This window comes from Balaenoptera ricei, chromosome X (assembly GCF_028023285.1).
Source record: "Balaenoptera ricei isolate mBalRic1 chromosome X, mBalRic1.hap2, whole genome shotgun sequence".
NCBI classification, from domain to species: domain Eukaryota; kingdom Metazoa; phylum Chordata; class Mammalia; order Artiodactyla; family Balaenopteridae; genus Balaenoptera; species Balaenoptera ricei.
This window is the reverse complement of record NC_082660.1, coordinates 18,474,351-18,494,502: the sequence shown is the minus strand read 5'-3', so window position 1 is coordinate 18,494,502 and position 20,152 is coordinate 18,474,351. Positions and strand designations below refer to the sequence as shown.

The following is a 20,152-nucleotide window of genomic DNA, read 5'->3' as shown; positions in this document are numbered from 1 at the left end:
TGGGTACACGGCGTTGCCGCCAGGCGCACTTTCCCTGACATATATGCCACACCAGTAGCTACTGAGGGGTCAGTGGGGGCAAAAGGACTGTGGCAAAATGTATGGGCTGGCTGCAGGGCCAGGGGTCAAAAATGGCTCATTGTTGTCTGGTGAAGGGCTCTGAACACAGAGAAGCAGCCAAACATCTGGGGAAATATTAAGGTGCCTACCCTAATCTCTTCCCCAGTGTGTAAAGAACTCACTTTTGGTGCCATATGATCTCAAAGTACAATGTCGAAACTGAATTTTGAAGACACAATTCTTTTAAACAGCACATGAACAGAACTTAATGGTGAGCCCCAAACTGAGATGATGCACAATTATCTGCTGACCTCCTAAGTTACTGGAAAGTTGGTTTTCTCTTTACTGACCTGAAATCAAGTGCTTGGAATGCATTCAGTTGCAGGGAACTCACATCTGACTTTAAGGGCTCATACAGGTCGGAGCTTCTTTGCCTCACATAACGAGAGGACTGGCTGCTGGTGATGGGTCAGCAGCTGACCGTGCTGTCAGGGACTCAGTCATCCCTCACTTTCATCCACTGGATGAATTATAAGTGAGCCCACTCTGCTTAGTCCTACTGAAGGGGAGTTCTACGCAAAGGTAGTTTTAGAGGCTATAGAAGTAAAAAAAAAAAAAAAAAATTAAAAGTAGTGTTAAAAATAATGAGCATGTGCTTTAGGATTTGGCAGTGTTCTCTTTAAAAAGTGTTTTGCCTCATACCTGGTCCTGGCCCTTGTCATACTTAAGACAGATATTTTCTCTTTTGTTTTGTTCTGTTGCCTCATGTGCTGTAGGGCCAAAGTCATTGCCACGAGTAGGGGCGGTATAGAGCAGAGAGAGCAAGGACTCTGGGCCCTGGAACCACACGAGTCAGTTGATCTGTGACCATTTTTGACCGATGAAAAGGATGATATCTGGTAGTTCATCATAATCTGACTGAGTGTTGATTATGAAGTAACCTTCTCAGCTCCTCAGTGACCAAGCGAGGACTCAAACACTGTCTGTGGTGCCATGCCGCCTCTCTCCAATTTTCATTGAACACTTTGGGTCTTCTCACCTCTGGGTAATAAAGCTAAAGATAGAAACTTTTCCTACTTTTCAAACTTTCCTGTGCCCCCTCAGAAGTTGTGAGAAAACACAACCAGCATCTTCTGGAAGATTAGGAAGGCAGTAAGATTCCGGAGCCACCTTCCGGCTGACATTTGAGCCCTGCTTTCAGCACGGTCAAGCCTTTTGGAGGCAGCATATGGCTTGTATCAAACTCTATATTTAGGAAGAACAACTGTGAGCTATGACAGGAATTCTCTTTAACACTTATCCTTAAACCGAGTTCCCCTCCAGCCCCGAGCCAGGAGCAGCTCTCAATACCGGGTGAGGCACGGAGCACTTGAGCTATTTCAGCCGCATGAAAAGCATCGGAACTGAGATCGCAGCTCAGAGGACACCGGGCGTCCCTTCCACTCACTGAGGAGCTTTGTATTCTTGCACCTGGCTGCCTGGAACTTTCCTCAGGCAGGAAGCAAGTACATAAAGCAGGTAAGCAGGAGGACCCAGCTCGGGCAACTGGGCTTTCTGAAGGAAATTTCCTTGCTACCCAACTTGAAGTGGCTACTTATAACTTTGTAGGCTTGTAACCAGTGGGTGTAGCTTCCTTGTAAATTCACTGTTCATTGGTGATGTTGCTGCTTCTGTTTTATAAATTGTTGGGGGGGTGGGGAGGTTGAAAGAATATTGAACTAAAAGTAGTTTTCATTGATAGGGACATTAAGAAAATTTCCACGGTCCAGATATGATGACTGTGACCCTGAACATGAGATCATTTTGATTCTTATGGCCAGGATTACAGTCAGTCAGCTGCAGACTGATTCGGGCTGTAAGCCTAGAAATAATCAGGAGAATTTGGGGCAGAGAAAAGCTATAATGCTAGCTCTTTGGTTTACCTAAATGCAAATTATTGCCAGAGTTGTTAACACAGTACAAGTTTAAAACGCTTTTCTCCTCTCCCTAAGCACCAGGCTTGGCCTCAGTGATAAAGTCCTGTCAAACTATAGATCCATTAATAATCCAGACCCATCTTTTAGAAAGCCCCGCTTCGATCGCAGTGTTCCCCATACCCAGCAGAGTAGAGGGCAGCAGCCCTGTCTCTCCCTATGTGGGCACCAGATTCTGATACGTGGCAATGCTGAGTGTCTCTTCCCTCTCGGCATATCTCAGGCAGAGTTGAATAAAGACTTAGTTCGGACAGCTGAACATCTTTCTACACCCTTCTTGGGAATTATTTTTAGCAGCAGACAGAAGATAATTCCCTGTGAAACTGAGCTGTAGCCACTTAATTGACCTTTAAGAAGAACAAACGAAGCCCCCTCTCTCCATATATTGATTTATTTTCCTCTGAATCCCTGCTTATTAAATTAGCGATATTAATGTTGACAAATTTTTAGTAAGTGAAAGAGTCTTACTTAGAAGTCAGATATTAGATGCTGTCCAATCAAATACCAGCAGAGGTATATAGTACATGACTCAGCATACGGACCATTAAAGATCCCCACTGACTTGCAGAACTGCCAGGAAAACTCAACTGTGCTAAGCCGGCAAGCATTTCCATTGTAGTATAGGCTTTGTAAAAGTCAGTATATGCCTGGTAAAACTTTCCATGTTTTCAAATTGTAGCCAGAACCAGGAGACACAGTAATAGAGTGCTTTAAAGAGTACCTCTTTGGATGAAAAGCTGTGGCCCCGGTGTGAGTGGAGTTGTGCATCTAAGGCATAGCTTTCTTTTTTGGTCCTGGGATGAGGCATGCAGATACAGAAGGAAGGTGCATTCTACACCTTGCATCCCTAATGGAGGTGAACGCAGGGCCAGGGAAAGAGCCAGGGAACACTGTCTATTTTTATTCATCAGTGTGCTTTGCCCTGATTTCTCTGAGAATAATGAGGACAGCAGGAACGGCTGCAGAAATGATTTACACAAACGTTATCTAGCTTGTTTGCAAGGAATGAGAGCTGGGATCTGACCAACTTTCTAGAGGTGTCTGTCTCGCAGATTGACGTATATGTTAAGAAGGAATTTGTATGCAAATAAGATTATACCAATGCTATACAAGGCCCAAGGAATATCCATCCCCTAGGCTGAGAGGTCCACAAAATACAAAGCAATCCAGGACTTTAGCGAAAAAACAAAATCAGCCTAATTAAAAAAAAAATCAGCCTAATTAAAAACAAAATCAATGCGGTATAAATAACACAATCATTCATTGCCTGATTTTTTTCCACATTTCAACTTGCTATTGTAATAACATAAAGAAATTCCTAATCCCCACATCTCAAATTGACATACAATAAATTTTTTAAAGTTCCCAAGTGATATTAGTTAAACTTTAATTGTACACATACAGAGAATGCTATATGATGAGATATTTAAAGTCCTGTGAGAATTATTGCTTTGCATGTCTTCTAATAGCTTTTGAGGAATAGAAACATTAAAAATTAAACTGCCAAGCTTTTCCTTTTGAAATTGAGCTGTGTGTCCTAGATCCAAAAATTAAAAATCCTTCATTGACTTTTTGACACTGCAGGAAAGACAGCAACCTATCTGAAACATATCATAGAGCAAAAATGCATTCCTAATTGTTCAACTTGTTATTGCTTTTTAATTTTTTAACTATATTTTAAAAAATAAATTTATTTATTTTTTTATAAATTTATTTATTTTTGGCTGCGTTGGGTCTTTGTTGCTGTGCTCGGGCTTTCACTAGTTGCAGCGAGCGGGGGCTACTCTTCGTTGCGGTGCGCAGGCTTCTCTTGCTGCCGAGCACGGGCTCCAGGTGCCTGGGCTTCAGTAGTTGTGGCACGTGGGCTCAGTAGTTGTGGCTCGCGGGCTCTAGCGTGCAGGCTCAGTAGCTGTGGCGCACGGGCTTAGTTGCTCCGCGGCACGTGGGATCTTCCCGGACCAGGGCTCGAACCCGTGTCCCCTGCGTTGGCAGGCGGACTCTTAACCACTGCGCCGGGCTTCCCTGGTGGCGCAGTGGTTGAGAATCCGCCTGCCAACGCAGGGCACACGGGTTCGAGCCCTGGTCCGGGAAGATCCCACGTGCCGCGGAGCAGCTGGGCCCGTGAGCCACAATTACTGAGCCTGCGCGTCTGGAGCCTGTGCTCCACAACAAGAGAGGCCGCGATAGTGAGAGGCCCGCGCACCGCGATGAAGAGTGGCCCCTGCTTGCCACAACTAGAGAAAGCCCTCGCACAGAAACGAAGACCCAACACACCCATAAATAAATAAAAATAAAAACAAATACTTAACCACTGCGCCACCAGGGAAGTCCCTAATTTTTTAACCATATTGAAAATAATTCTACCTAGACCCTTATGCATGGAGGCTGTATCTGTATATTACCAAAACATTCAGGTGAAACTTTAAAAACAAAATCCCATTGTTCTCATGTATGTGACTCCAAGGACTATATAGTTGAGTATACTAATTACAGAGATTTAAAAAAATTATGTAATTGTTTAACTTCATATAGTAGAGCCTAAGACTTTGAAGACCTCAGGAAAAAAAAAAAAGGAAGTTTTTCAGAGTTCTCAGTTCATAAATTTTATCTCTAAAGTGTGTGGGGCATCACTACAGCAGTTTTTACTCTGTACTTAGAGTTGTAGACCAGTATAGAACTAAAAAGTCTCCAGCTAAGGGCAATGGCAATAAAACAATACATATTTGCATCATGCTTTACAGTTCGCAAGGCATTTTCAGGAACCTTATGTCATTTTGATTCGTACCACAACCTGTGAAGCAGGTGAAACTTAAGGAAGAGGAAATAGGCCTAGAGATGTTGACTGACGTAGTCCAGAGGACACCGGACGTGTGGCAGATGCCAACACGGCGCTCTGTGCTCATTGACTCACCAGTGAGCCCACGCACTTACACCAGTCAACTGAGGAAACTCTAGTCAACCCAGTTTATCGTTTGGGTTTAAAAAGCAGCGTGTTTTTAATTCACTGAATTTCAAACTTTTTCACTCCGTCCTGTCGACACTTAATAGACCAAGCTATAACATCACTTGTACAGAGCTGGGCTGTTCCCTGCTCCCCGAGCCCCAGTAAACCTCGGCCACTAGTCCCTGGGCTCTAAGTCAGGTCTCACAAACTGAAAGAAAGCAAAGGTCCTTTGGGAAGGAAGCACTGCTACCTCTTAGGGATCTGACATGGTCACGTAAGTCCTATTTGCCTTCTGAGACTGATTCGTTAAAAGAAAAGAAGACAGAGGTGAGGCTTGCCTGCCAGTTGCCTGGTTTACAGAGCCCAGGCTCTGGACGCACAGAGCAGGGAGACGCGGCCCATGTCCCCCAGGTCTCTGTGCAGAACAGACACGTGCCCAGCGAGCAGGGAGCATCGCAGTAGTAAGAACGCGGTACGGGCCATTTCTCTTTGGGTGTTTGATGGAGGCGAGGCGGTCCCGATGGACTGATGTGCAGCCCTGGCAACAACTCGGTTCAGATCAAAAGTTCAGTTTCAAGCAGAAAGCTTCTGAGGCCCCAAAGAAAGGTGTTTTATTTCCACAACCTCTTTGTTTTGCTGTTCTTGGCAGGGGGGCAAGAGGGCAGGGAAGGAGATGATAGCGCCTTTCAAGTTTCTGATTGCCTATCATGAGCATCAGGGGCGAGGCATCTCAGCATTTCTCCTTCTGAATGATTTATCCAGCGCTCTAGTGTTCCCTCTCCCTGAGGCATTAGGAAAGAGAGTCTGTAAGTAACCGGAAACTGAGACTGAAAGAATATACGGCCAGTGAAAGGGGTGACTGCCCAGTTGAATCATGAGTTAAATTCAAATTTATCATGATTGAGAATCTGAATGCCGCCACCTCTAACAGTTTCTTACCTGTTTTTTTAGGGATAAGACCTTGTCGATATGTCGAAACAGCCAGTTTCCAATGTCAGATCCATCCAGGTAAGTAGACATATTTGTGTTTTAACATCAGCAACTTCCAGTCTGTTTGCTTAATAAATCAGACTTTATGTGACTGTTCACCCCAACTGATGATTCACTTCAAAAAGAAAAGAAAGACTCGTGTAAGGTACAATTAAGGAAGGATATAAGGCTGGTAATGTACAACTGAGAAGGGAGAAGCTATTTTTTTAAGAGAGTCAAAGTTTATAAATGAGAATTAAATGGTCTTCTACAAAAATGCAGTGTGTATGTTTTTTGATATGCTTTTTGATGTGTAAGTTTTTGATATGCTCATCGATCGGAATTTAAAAATTCAATTTCCATTTTTATATCCAATTGAGTTTGTTGACTCATCTGTTTAGAATACATCTTTCTTTAAATAACATCCTTTTCTTGTCAAGTGTTCTTTCCAAGGCTTGGGTATTTATCTTTTAAGGTCCGTATGCTATTATGCCTCCTCATGCCCTCTCAACAAACAAATTCTTTGGTTGTTTCATCTGACTTAAGTGTTACCCACAATAAGGGGAGGGGGAAGCAGGCATTTTGGAACACAAATACAATTACGGAGAAAATTTTAGTATTTGTTTTGACTCAATACTAAAATTTGTTATTTCTCTTAAGAGCTTGGTGTTTAGCTCTCAAGTGGCTCCCATACTGAGACGGTGGGCACAATGCTTTATTGTAAAATTCCATCTTTCCTTTCCATCAAGATGGAGCCATCTGTACTTTCTCTAAAGGAACTTTAAAACTTTTTTTCCCTGGGCTTTCCTGAATACTGCACAGCATATGGTAGTTTCTGAATACTTGGGGTCTGATGCACCATCATACATACACCTACTCATAAGCAATTGACTGTATTTTGAAGGGACATGCATGTGGTCAGATTGTGGGGTGAGGAATCCTAGCACACACCGGTGGTGGAAGTGGGTGGAGGGACGTATCTTTACCCGTCATGACTAATGCATAGCCTTAAATGGATGGGGTTCTTAAGTGGTAAGATATATAACAACCTCTGGAAACCTGTTACAGAACAAACCACCAAGGAAGGGCCTATTGGCAAGGATTCAACTCTGCATTGCCATGTTTGGCCCTCTGGTGTCCACCTAGTGAGTTTCTGATGTACGTACCCTGACATTGGTAGAATTCATTTTGCCTCCCAGGCCTGTGAGCATCCTTGAGCCTTTGAACCTTCTCTTTTACCCAGTGTGTACAGCTGTTAGTGGCATGGGCTGTGAAGCCAGATTAGTGGAGCTTGAATCCTTAATCCATTTTGTACTGGTGTGGGATCACGGGAACACTACTTTACCTACTTTACTTCTCTGCCTCTGTTTCCACATCTGTAAAATGGGGACAGTACTCACCTCCTAGGGCTACACGTATAAGATGCTTAAAACAGCACAGTAAGCCCTCATTAAGGGTCACATTGTTACTATAATACTTATCATTCTGGAATGCTCTGTGTTAAAGTGACAAAAAATAATACCATTTAATCACTGCATTTGAAGCTCTCAAAGCGCTAAACATAAAATTTCCTTTTTATTTTGCAGGACACAAAAACATAGTCTCTCAGGCTGCCTTTCATTCTCTTCCTTTTATAGCTGAAAGTGTGTTGATGTTTCCTCCTTAGTGCTTCCTAGCCTCCCTCAAATCTACACTGAAAATTCACCTGTATTTTATCTATTAATTTTGACCTTGATATATTTTTAGGTCTATAATATTTAAAAAGCTGCTATTGACTGTTCTCAATAGCTGCTATTATACTGCATCTAAAAAAAATCCCTCTACTCTACCAACAAAGGCAGTGCTTCCTTATGGATGTGGTATTGCCTCTCTCAATATATTTTATGCCAGACAGAAAGCCTAATTTAATGCACCTTCAAATGAAATACTATTTCTTGTGGCTAAATAGGATCTGCACTATCTGATATTTTCCTATCATTTCTGCATTAAATGTAGGGTCTATTAAATAAAATATGAAAATGGTTACTCTATACAAAATGCTTTGTAGTAGGAACATTACCTAGGCTATGGTCTTGTGTGGAACAAATAGAAACCCCAGCTGATGAAGGAGTGCCCTTGTTGTATAAATACTAAAGATCTTAAATGTTCCATTCAACACACTCTAGTCACTTCTTTTTATTAGGATGTCATTTCCAATTCAGTTCAACTGTCACATTCTGGGTGCATACTTTGTTCCAGGCACCATACTAAGTGTTGGCTATGCAAAGATGAACTGCAACCTGATCCTTGAGTTTGAGGAGCTCATGGTCTCCAGGACTCACTAGCTATGCGACTTTGGGCAAGTTGTTTTATCCTCTTTGTGCCTCGGTTTCCTCATCTGTCAAGTGGGGAATTAATAACATGTGAGCTCATAGGGTTGCTGCGAGGGTTAAATGAATCAACACTTGTAAGTGCTCAGGCCAGTTCCTGGCTCATTGTAATTGCTCAATAAATATTAGCCATTATCATCAATCATCATCATCGTAATCATGTGGTTCAACAGTTCCCAAAGTGCGTCTCCTGGAATAGCAGTTGCATGGGATGTTGTTAGTTAAAGGGTTCCATGCTAAAGTGTTTGGGAACACAACATTAAGCAAAGTTGAATAGGATCTTTACTGCAGGATTTCTCAGAGTCCATAACTTGCTAATGGCTTCATATATTTCCAAGAAGGCGGTGATGTAGACAATGTTTTCTAAACATATTGGATCTTTTAAATGAGTATCTTGTAGGATAGTATTTTGCAGTGCAAACTTCTAGAAGTAATGACTTAGATCTCTATTTTGTCTGGATTGAGCAAATTTAAGCCTCTGTCAACCATATTTCTAACAGTCAGGCATAGGTAGTTGAATTACTGCACCTATGTACACCAGACAACATGGGGCCAAATGGTTATATATCTCTACCTGGCCATTCACTAACTCTGTGACCTTAGTTCACCCTTAGTTTACCCTTCTGTAAAATGAGGACAATCATACTACTTAACAGGATTGTTATAATGAATACACAAAATAAAGTATGGCAAGTGCCTAGTTTATAGCACACAAAGTCCTTAAGAGATGGCTCTTCTAATTATCCAAGTAATGCATGGAATGGCCTTGTTTTCTCTTCAGCTGCTTCCATCTCCTCCCTGCCCCAGAATAAGCGGGAGGCCAGAATCAGACCCACTCTCAGAGGCGATGGACAGTTGTCTTTCACATCCACACTGAAGAAGAGATGGCCTTTGAATTGTAAGGGGATTCTATCTAAGTCTGCATTACTTTTCAGTTGTATTAGTGAAATCTCATTTATTCCAGGGACATAAAAATATCCTGAAGGAGTCAGCTGATTCTTCCATAGTCTGGAGAGGGCCTTTGTCTCCTAAGCAGCTGATAAGGCTCTAGATCAGACGTTGGCCCACCTTTTCTGTAAAGGACCAGATAGTAATCAATACTTTAAGATTTACAGATCACTGGGCCTCTGCTGCACTATTCAGCTCTACTGTTACAGCACAAAAGCAGCCATAGGCAATACATACATGAATGGGTGTGGCTGTGTGCCAATGAAAGTTTATTCACAAAAACAGGTGGCAGGTTGGATGTGGCCCATGGGCCGTAGCTTGCTGACCCCAGTTCTGTGCTCTGTAGGCTGCTTGTTAAACCCCACTGTTGATGGGAATGGAGTTGCAACCAAGGTAACATCAGCACACTAAGCACAGTGGGTCTGATCCCTTCAGATGAAAGAATTTGACATGACAGGTGGTGGGGAAAGCTAGAGCTGCCGGGAAATCTAATCCCAGCAGCGATCTGTTTGGTAAGTCTAATGAGACCAAGTGACACTGACCGCTGGCAGCACCTGCCTGTCCTTCCCCTTCTTCCTGAACACACCCCCTTTGGCAACTGTCATGGGCCTCCCCAGGGCCTCAGCCCACCCAGAGCCAATGTCCTCTGAGTCGTCACTGGCCCTTTCTCTTCACCATTGATCAAAGTAAGCTGAGTATTATTTGTCCTTTCCCGTGAGATCTGAGAGTTTCATGGTTGAACGGAAAAGAGTCCTGTGCCCTAGTCATAGCTCTGCTCCGTGACTTCACCCCCCGGTCCTCATGAGCTGCAAAGGGCAGGGGGCGGGGATGTTGCATTAAATGACCTGTAAGCCTCTGTCCAGCTTCTAATAGTCCATGAACTTCTTGAGAATAACTTCTAAGGTTTATTATTAGGACGATAATAATAGTCAGTTTCTTCAGGGTTTACTATGTACTTGGCATAGTGCAATGGGATTTCCATGGATTATAATGAAAGGTTTGGAGAAGCAAAAAAACTCACCCAGGATCACACAGCCTGTGAGTAGGAGAGTCAGGAACTGAACCCGAGTTGCCTGATCCCAAAGCCCATGTTTGGAACCATTTTGCAACAGTGACTAGTCTCATTACTTACCATCTCCACCCCGGCACCGAGAGTAAAGATGGAGGAGTGGGTGCAGAGCACCTAAAGTGTAATCATAACTACCGAGGCTACTTGAAGGACAATTACCATTTTACAGATGCTGGCTCCTCCCTTTTAAAGCCCTCAACTGACATTCAGAAAGGGGGTCAGCATTTCAGCAGAAGCAGCTAATAGCTTACACTGATTAAAGTCACCTTAAACGTAAGTCGGCTAGGAGTGAAAAGTACAAAGTAAAGTGACTCAGTAACAAACATGGTCTTGAAATACAAATGACCATGGCCACTGAATCCCACCTCTCTGCTTAATTGACTTAATCAAGCTGCTTGTGAAACTAAAACTAACTCCTTTATCATTCATTTTAGAGGAATGATTATATGAGCCTTGCATCATTAGTTAGTGTGTGGCTTCCTACCATGGGAAGTTTCCATTGTCACCCAATCCACGCGTAGAACAGAATATCTTGATGCCCTGAGTTTTAGTACTTCTTTCCCTTCCCCACCTGTTACCATTGCTCTTCCACTCTCCATTGCTCAGGGCATAAGGGCTCCGTGGAAGAAGAAAACAGCCCGACAAAAATATTTACAGACAGTTGTTAGGGACTCTAATTCCATCTAGGATTTCCAGTTTAAAAAAGATTTCAGGTATATGACAATCCTTGGTACAAAGGAACAGACTATCAACCACCCATGGTTGGTCAGTTAATCAAATACATTTATTAAAGCTAATAATAATAATGATGATACATACCTTCCTTTACTATTGCATTTAAATGCGAAAGATAAAATATGAACTTTCATTTGTCACATGTTTTTCCTTTGACCTTGGATCTACTGTTTCTTTCTTAGGTAAACCACTATAACACATTGTTTATGATTTCCACTGCTGGTTTCTCTGAAGTGTAGCCAGAACTTGAAATGTAGCAGTTTGACTCTGGAGCTACCTCCAGCTGGTGATCTTTGCTGCTCTGCCAGGGCTCCATATTGGTGACATATACTGACTAAGGGATGTCATTTTTTGAGGCTGACATTCACAAGTACTTCAGAAATATAACCTGCCTTCAACCGATTGTAGACATTCTCTTAACAGCTATACGGTACATTATTGAAATCTACTTTCCCCTGGATGACAAGACTACAGTTGAGTCACTCAGGAAATTATTGAAGAGAACAAAAAGTGTTGAGAACAGAGGGGGAAAAAAAGAAAAACCTTTCACTATGAAACATCATGGGTGAAAAACAGTGGCTGAGTGGGAGTTTCTCAAAATTGTATTGAGTGGGAAAGTTCTGTGTGTTCTGAATCGATTTCACATTTCAAGAATCCCTAAAGGCAAAGAAGTTATGCATTCTAGCGATACAGAGCTTTATTTTAAAATGGGTGGGATATATTTTAGTTGGTGTGTGTATATATGTGTATGTGTGTGTGTGTGTGTGTGTGTGTTTGTGTGTCTGTCTGTCTGTCTTCCTAATTTAGGCTAATATATCAAATAAGAAATCTTTTAAAATTAGCTATTGGGAAAACACCCCTCTTTCTGAGAGTCTTCTGTGAAGATGCTAGAAATCTCAAAATGCCACATCCTGCTCCATTCAGAGAAGGACCAGGACTGTAAGAATAGGAAAGCACAGAAAGAAATACTGTAAAATGCAACCCTATAGGGGTTCCTCTTCGAGCGGCTGGGAGAAAGGCATGGGGGAGGCTAGAGATTCTGGCAGGAGCTGCTGGAGACCTTGGAAAACTAAAGATAGAACCCGTGGGGAGTCATCTGAAACAAATATGCAATGGGAGGAAACTCCAAAAGCCTGAGCTCTAAAAGGAGAGACGGAGTGGGGACGAAAAGGGAGGGGGAGATAAGAGAACAAGGGCTCTGGAAAGCAAAGTGGAGTGGGATTGTCAGTACCCAGTGGCTAGCAGCTACAGAATCCAGCCCACTGGGGAAAGATGCCATTGCACTGTAAGTCACACAGGAGTGGCTGTGGAGGGAATACTGCTTCCAGAATTCTCGGGCTCAAAGCCTGGAGCCAAGCAAGAGAACAATACAAATAATTAAGGGACTCGTGGAATTAACTTACAGGGAATTCTTTCTGCTTTTCTTCACCTGGTGAGATCAAGTGCAGTATTCATTTCACATCAGATAGGTCTATTATCAGGGAACTGTATCCTGTTCTGGCAAAAGATGATCTAGTAGATTTTTTCCATTCCAACTTTGAGGATGTAACAAAGTATGTATAGCTTGGGAAAGTGATGCACTGGATCTGCTACGTCAGGGGCATATTTAGAAATATCTAAGATGAATAAATCTCAAGGAGGGAAAAAAAGCAAGGGAAGGTGTTACAAAAGGAAAAAACAAAAGCCTGCTTCCTTTATACTTACACAGAATCTATATAGAGAAGGCAGTCCAACCTTATATCAACTCCAGGTCATTGATTTCTCTTTGTTTATTCTTTCATAAAAACGTAGCTCATATTCCAAACCCATTTTGAGTAGCGAATACCATGTTCAATTTGCAGATGGAAAAATCGAGTCATTGAGAAAGTATTTTGTTTGTGTTCAAACAGCAAGTCAGTGAAAGAGACAAGAATATGACACCAATCCTCTGGCCGATGGAACAAAAACAGAGAGCTATATAGGTCTACACATTTCTATGAAATTCAAGTTATAAGGAATTTTTCTTATGGTTCTAATTTAGCCTATAATTTGTCACTCAAATATCACCGCCCTACAATTATATTAATGAATCGTTTCTAATCAGTTACAAAGCAATCCTCTGACACTCCCTTAAGGTGTACATTAATGACTGGATACTTGACACGTTCACAGGCTGCTCTGGATCCTGTCAATATTTGCTGTCAAAAAAACCATTTAGGTTCCGGGTTTCTTGAGTCATGCCTTAAAGATGAAAAAGCATCAGGCCAGTGAGCTAATGGCTCATTTTTCAAATGTGGCTTTTTTTGATGCCTATTCTAGAATTATCCATTTGGCGTGCCCCTTTTCCAAGGCCATTCTCAAGGTGTAAGTTTGTGTGGTCTTGAGCAAATCACCTAACCTCTTTGAGGTTCAGTTTCTTTATGAATAAAATGAAGATGATAGTCTGCACCTCAGAAGTTTGTTGTGAGGATGAAGGTGTTAGGACAACCTAGCTGAATCTTGGGGTTTTAGGGTGGATAAGGGTGGTTTGTGGTGAACGTGGGGAGGGGTAGTTACTGTTCCACAACCTCACCACCAGGTTAAGATGAAAGTTAGTCCCAACCCAACTCTGCCACTTTGTTAAACACGCATTTGTTAGCAAACAAGCGGAAACCATCCATACAGTCTGTCTGTGAGCCTGATGAAGCCTCAGCTCTTGTCCCTTTAAATGCTCCGAGTGACTGCCAGTTTGCATAAAAGGTTCATGGGAGGCAGGTGGGGATTCTGTTGCCCCTAGTTGGCAGCAGCCAGCTAGAAATCCTCATTATCAATGACTGGAGACAGGCCCATTTAGGGACCACTCCTCTGAGCTCTGTCTCTAAAGATGCAAGCTATAGGCATCAGATTCTTACACTCTGTTCAGCAGGGTGGGAATTGTCTCCAAAATATTTTAACCACTCTACATATCTTAACCTCCTCCAACTTCATCAAGAGAAGCCATTTCTAATAGTCATTCCATTATTTCACTGATTTTTTTGCCATTTATGCAAACATTAAAGCCTCGGTTATTGGTGGAGATAAACCTAATAGAAAACACTTGGAGCAGCAACCTGGGGAATGTGGTCTTAGTGATATTTTACCACCTAACCCCCCCAGGAGGATGAACTCCCAATGAGAGCAACAGTGTTCCCTACAGTTGTAGTTTAAACCAACCTGTGTGTATAAAATATCACACTGTCTATGCTAAAGAAGTTTAAAGTAAATTACAGACATCTTAACAGTGGGCAGAGTGAACATCTTAAATGCACATCAATACTCATTCACTTAGGGGCGATCTCTTTCAATGGTTGTCAGATTTGGGCCCCCAAGTTCCTTGGAACTGCACATGGTCCAGGGCTTGGGGGAAGCAGATGGGGTGTGGGCTCCCTACAACCTTAGCCAGAGCAGCTCCACCTCCACCTAGTTTGCATTTTAGATATTCTCACAATACTTTACTTAAAAGAAGGGTTCCATGGCCAAGAAGGGTTCCATTAGTGAAGCCTAACATTCACATTAAACAAGTGGGGAAGACAAGACCCAGAGCAGTTGTCACTCTTTCAAGTACAGAGAATCTATAGCCACTCCTAGCATTGGGCTCTTTTCTACCATAGCCACCCACAGGTACCATGGAGAGGCTACATGCATTGCTAAAATCAATCTCTGAGCAAGAAAAGGTGGTATTTCCATAGCATGTGCTTTACTGAATACATCATCCTGGATGATTTTTACATGTTCCATTACTGAAAACTACAACCCACCATAGAGCATACACACTTGATTAAATGGGTTAGTTTAACAATCATATCTTTCAGAAACAATGCATTAACTTGAACTTCCCATTAGGAAGATGCCCTCTGTAGATGCTTAATAAATGGGTCAGGGTAGTGGTGATCTAATTAAACTTTTAGCCAGTTAACTGTCTTCCAAATAGTCCCAATATCAACTTTTCCCCTCTTTCATCCAAACTGTAGTAATGGAAATAGTTATTGGTTCAATATACATCATCTTCAGTGAGTCTTACTTACATTGTTTTGATCTTATTTCAGGACCCTAATGATATTTCATCCTATCTAAGACACTGTCAATTGTAAAATACCAGTATTTTATGTCCTAAGAAACAAAACAACTGTGCCCATTAAAAATTTAAGATACCATTGACTGTAAGACACGCTCTGATTTCAGAGATATTAAAAGAGGTGCATCTTGGACTTCATGAAGTATGCTACCATATTTGCCACCATAGAAGACATGTTTCCCCCCTTGTCTTATACCTCCTCCTCCCCCCACTCTAGGCCACCTGATATTTCCATTAAACAGAGGAATAGCATAGAAGGCTCAGCCCTAGTTTTTCCAAAATGCTTCCCTCTAAAATTGTGCTGCACTTATATTTTAGCATATATGATACATACTGACCCCAAATACTTCTTGGCTTGCTGGCCCTAGGAATGGTGATGTACCTCTCTTGATACCCACCACAAACACTTTGGATCTGTTTCCTTTCTGTGGGATCATCATTATTCTAGTAGGGAAGAAAGTTTTAAAGCCCTACGTGGGAAAAGTCACTTCCTGTTCTACGGAGCAGAACACAGATCCAGCATGTTGCATGAACACGGACACTGGATACTTCCTGTGTCTTGACTTAAACATTCCCCTGGCAACAGAGCTCATATCAGGCAGTCCCAAATACCACACTTCCCAATGATTTTGTTTGGTGTGGTACCAAAACTGCCCAAACTGAGTCATAAGGTAACAAAATATTTTGCTCCCTTTGCTCAGGCATCATTTTCATTCATAACATCAGAGCGCAATTTCAACTTTTCAAGCCCACATATCCAACTACTCATAAGGCAACACTTTATCTCAAGTGGAAAAAAATACATTCTGCCTTAAAAAAAAGTTTTAATGCTTGTTTTATGTGAGTGATACTCCTGGGTGAAGATGTTTTTGGTCTGCATTAAACATTCTTGCCTTTTGATAACAGATGAAGTATGGACAAAATTCAAATTTACATATTCTCTTTCCCAAGTTTGAATTACTATGTCGGTATTTTCCTTACATAATTTAATGTCTAGCATATTTCATGTTTTCTAGAAGGTATTTTATGTTTACTGTGGGTAGAAATTGGTATTGCATCTTAATAAAGGACAAAAGTCTATGAACTGTGATACCAATGAACTTGACTTTCCAGCACTCTCCTTACGCACTGACCCACACAGTGGTGTGTCGGGGACAAAGTAAAAGAGTGTCAAATTACAGAGACCTAAGGAAGTGCTAGAATAGCCATAGGACATTATGGGAAGGAGGAGGTGGTTTAGGAGGCGTGATTGCCCCCCTACCGTGGTAAATATGAAGGAAGCTGAAGGAGGGCTAAGATGTGGGATGGTTTCTGCAAATGCCATTGCCTCCTTTCCTATCATTATGTGTTCTTTCCTCATCCCAGAGAGTGGAAAATATTAGGCACCACAGGAGGGCAACAGCCAGAACAAACTGTCTTCCAATTCTTCCAGCCAATAGGGAACTGTGAAATCACTGCACAGACCTAAGGATGAGTACAAGAAATCTGGAATAAATGGAAGTCAAATTTTCCTTGGCATATTTTTGTACTGTCATTATAGCAATTTTCTTGAGGTAAAAAGCTTTAAAGACGTAATTTTCAGATTTGTTTTGCCTCACAATGATTACCATCTCAGAGTGTCACTGCAATTTCTTACTTTCCTTAAGCTAAATCTTCCCTGTTTTCTCTTTTAGGCAAATATCAATATCCCAATGGGAGCCTTTCGGCCAGGAGCTGGGCAACCCCCCAGAAGAAAAGAATGTACTCCGGAAATGGAGGAGGTGAGGAAAACTGAGCTGGCAGAGCTCAGCACCATCTTTCTCCTCCAACATCCTGACTAGAGGAGGGCAGAGACAAGGCGAGGGCCAGCTTTCCAGGACAAGGAGGGCACAAATGGATGTGGGTCAAGGAGTCATCATGTAGTACATACATTTCTTTGGTTGTCTTGCTCAATCAGCCACGAAACACACTGACCCTCACTTCCCTCCAGCCGAATCTAAGTGCCTGGCCCAGGTACTTGAAGATGCTGAGTTTAGCATCTAGTTTATTGATTGACTGCGTGTGTCTTCTTGTGAGTTTGTGTGTGTGTGTGTGTGTGTGTGTGTGTGTGTGTGTGTGTGTGTGTGTGTGTGTGTGTGTGTAGGGGGAGGGGGGACCTCTCAGATGCTCTTGGTTCAGCAACAGTCAGTAGCTTGCTAAGTTTTCACTCTGAAGCTTTTATTCAATCTAGCTGGATGTATGTAGTACAGCTTCTGATGAGTGATGAACCCCAGTGGGAACGCAGGTAATAAGCACGTGAAATTACTTGTGGATTCAAACAAAAAGCCCCAATCTCTGGGTATTTCCTTTGAAAAGAGGAACTTGCAAAGGAGTCTATCAATTTCTGTATTTTTCCCTCCCTTTAATTCTTTTCCTTTCCTCCAAATTCAAATACCCAGTCTTCTAAAATGGGGGCTAAAATTCATCATGGGTGCAATAAACATAGTTCCCTGCCCAAATGTTTATATTTTTTCCTCAATTCTGATTTTTCTGATGAAACCTGGAAGGTCTGATTCTAAAAAAAAAAGTTAAGGTCTTGGAGCAATAAAGCCACAGGGCATTGCAAACTGTATTTTATCTTTTTTAAAAGGTGAAAAGGCTTTTTTAAACTTTTGTAGGTGACCTTTTTGGTATTTGCTAATAAAACTGGTTGTCCTGCATCTAACCTTTTTCTCTCATAAATAATTCCTGATGTGGTCCTAAGTTAGTGGTGCCAGCCTCCTATAAATAGAAAGATAATTTTTTTTTAAAATAAATTTATTTATTTATTTTTGGCTGTGTTGGGTCTTCGTTTCTGTGTGAGGGCTTTCTCTAGTTGTGGCAAGCGGGGGCCACTCTTCATCGCGGTGCGCGGGCCTTTCACTGTCGCGGCCTCTCTTGTTGCGGAGCACAGGCTCCAGATGCGCAGGCTCAGTAGTTGTGGCTCACGGGCTTAGTTGCTCCGCGGCATGTGGGATCTTCCCAGACCAGGGCTCGAACCCGTGTCCCCTGCATTGGCAGGCAGATTCTCAACCACTGTGCCACCAGGGAAGCCCGAAAGATAATTTTTGAAAGGAGGAGATAGAGTATTTGAGTGACATTGCCAAGTTCTGGAGTTTCAGTCACTAAGTCACCCTTGATGAATAACAAATTTTCAACATACAAGCTGAAAAGACCTGGCCCTACTCGGCTCTGATGGTACATAATTTCAAGTTCTACTGCTGCTAACTTGGCCACCCAGTTAGCTCATGATCATGAGCTCTCCCTCTGGGACTTTGGTCAAGTATCTGAGTCTCTGCCTGCAAAATACGATTCCGTCCATTCCTCAGAGGGTTGCTGTGAGGAAAGAGTCAGGTATTCAATAAATGACTGTTTATCGATTGATCGAATTATCCAATTTTTATGAAGGACTCCTGGGCCTATTATTTCACATGTTGTAAGAAAAAAGCACAGGGAGGTAGAAGGGAGGGCAGAAAGGCATTCTTTCTACATCTCCATTCATCTGTAATTAGGCTTTCTTCCTGTGCTTCGTGGTAAGCTGTGTGTCACTGTATCTGGCAATCAGTTGGAAGGTAGCTTGACTCTCTTTTCACACTAAATTGACTGATGTGACTGTTGTTTTGGAGGCTTGCATCCATCTTCCTCTGTGGTAGACATGGCCCTCGCTTCTTCTCTACAACTGGTACTTTCCTCCACACAAGTGTCCCAGTTAGGAGCTTGGGAAAGCACTCTGCTCGTACTCTTGCCTTGTCCCCAGCCTGATGGTTCCAGCACATTCTAAAATAACTAAGAACTGATACAGCCTGGGTTTTGAAAACTTACTTTATGACCAACCACATAAACAAATGGCCAACCAACATTCTTCTCAGGATGGAGGGAGCGAGGTATCCACAGAGATCCAGAGACCCCAGGAGTGTTTCTTGAATTGAGCTACACCTTTCTTGTGGGGCTCACGGGTCGGGAGGGTGGTGAGAGGTGGTATTCCCTTATTGTGAGAGCAGAAAGGGACTCTCAGGACTTGTGGGGTCTTACGGAGGGGTGGGATCTAATGACTCAAGTTCTGGGCTGGACCTTGGAGTAAGTTTCTCATGGAAACAATATTGCAAGGGGAGCAGTTAGGCAGCTTGGTTTGGCTACGAGGCCCCAGCCACCTTTGGTTGCATAATTTGAATGGGAAAATGGAATCTGAATTCAAATAACCTGTAGAGCCCCGCTTTTCTATTACTATCCAGTTTAAAACCTCGGAATTGCTTACTTTCTTAGATTTGGGATTCATTGCTTAGCTTAGCATTAAGATAATCACTGTCTAAAGTCGAAGGCATAACAAACCACTCCTGAACAGAACAGGCCACCTCTATCACAGCCAGGAGCTCCCCCATCTCAAACCCGCCACCATCTCAGACGTGAAGAAGATGGACCCCAGCAGGAAGCCAGGATGGGCCATCTGACAAGGCCTGTGAGCACTGGCTGAGTCTCTTGCCCACCTACGGTCTCTGTAAGCCCTTGCTCTGCATAAGACAAGGCAGCTGCTTGATTAAAGTGATTTGAAGTGTATTGACAAGCCCCTGCTCTGCCTCCCAAATCTCTCAATTTCATCATTATTAAGCCACAAAACAGCACATTGGGATTTTCTGTTAATTATTTCCCTCTCCACCTGATCCCTTCACATGATGCAAACACACTATTTAATTCTAGTCTTGCTACTTCCTAGCTGTGAGGCCGTGGGCAAGTTTCTTACCCACCCCCCACCTTGTGCCTCAGTTTCCTCAACTGTAAAATAGGGATAATAATGGTAGCAGATTGAGAATTTTTAAATTAACTAATTAATTAGTTAATTAATTATTTCTTGGCTGCGTTGGGTCTTCATTGTTGCGCGCGGGCTTTCTCTAGTTGCGGTGCGCGGGCTTCTCATTGCGGTGGTTTCTCTTGTTGCGGAGCACGGGCTCTAGGCATGCAGGCTTCAGTAGTTGTGGCACGTGGGCTCAGTAGTTGTGGCTCACGGGCTCTAGAGCGCAG

General features: G+C 42.6%; 1 protein-coding gene across 3 annotated transcripts in view; it reads left to right on the top strand.

Annotated features, from left to right (window-relative positions):
* Positions 1-1,371: 1,371 nt before the first annotated feature.
* The window catches only part of SMPX (small muscle protein X-linked), a 52,362-nt gene continuing 33,581 nt past the window's right edge, over positions 1,372-20,152 (top strand). For 2 of the 3 annotated variants that reach the window (XM_059911680.1, XM_059911679.1), the window contains exons 1-3: positions 1,372-1,578; positions 5,929-5,985; positions 16,813-16,899. In XM_059911680.1, coding sequence (XP_059767663.1) covers positions 5,947-5,985; positions 16,813-16,899 — 126 coding nt within the window. In that variant the 5' untranslated portion in view covers positions 1,372-1,578; positions 5,929-5,946. The remainder of the gene's footprint in view (positions 1,579-5,928; positions 5,986-16,812; positions 16,900-20,152) is intronic. The other variant, XM_059911677.1, reaches the window with a different exon arrangement.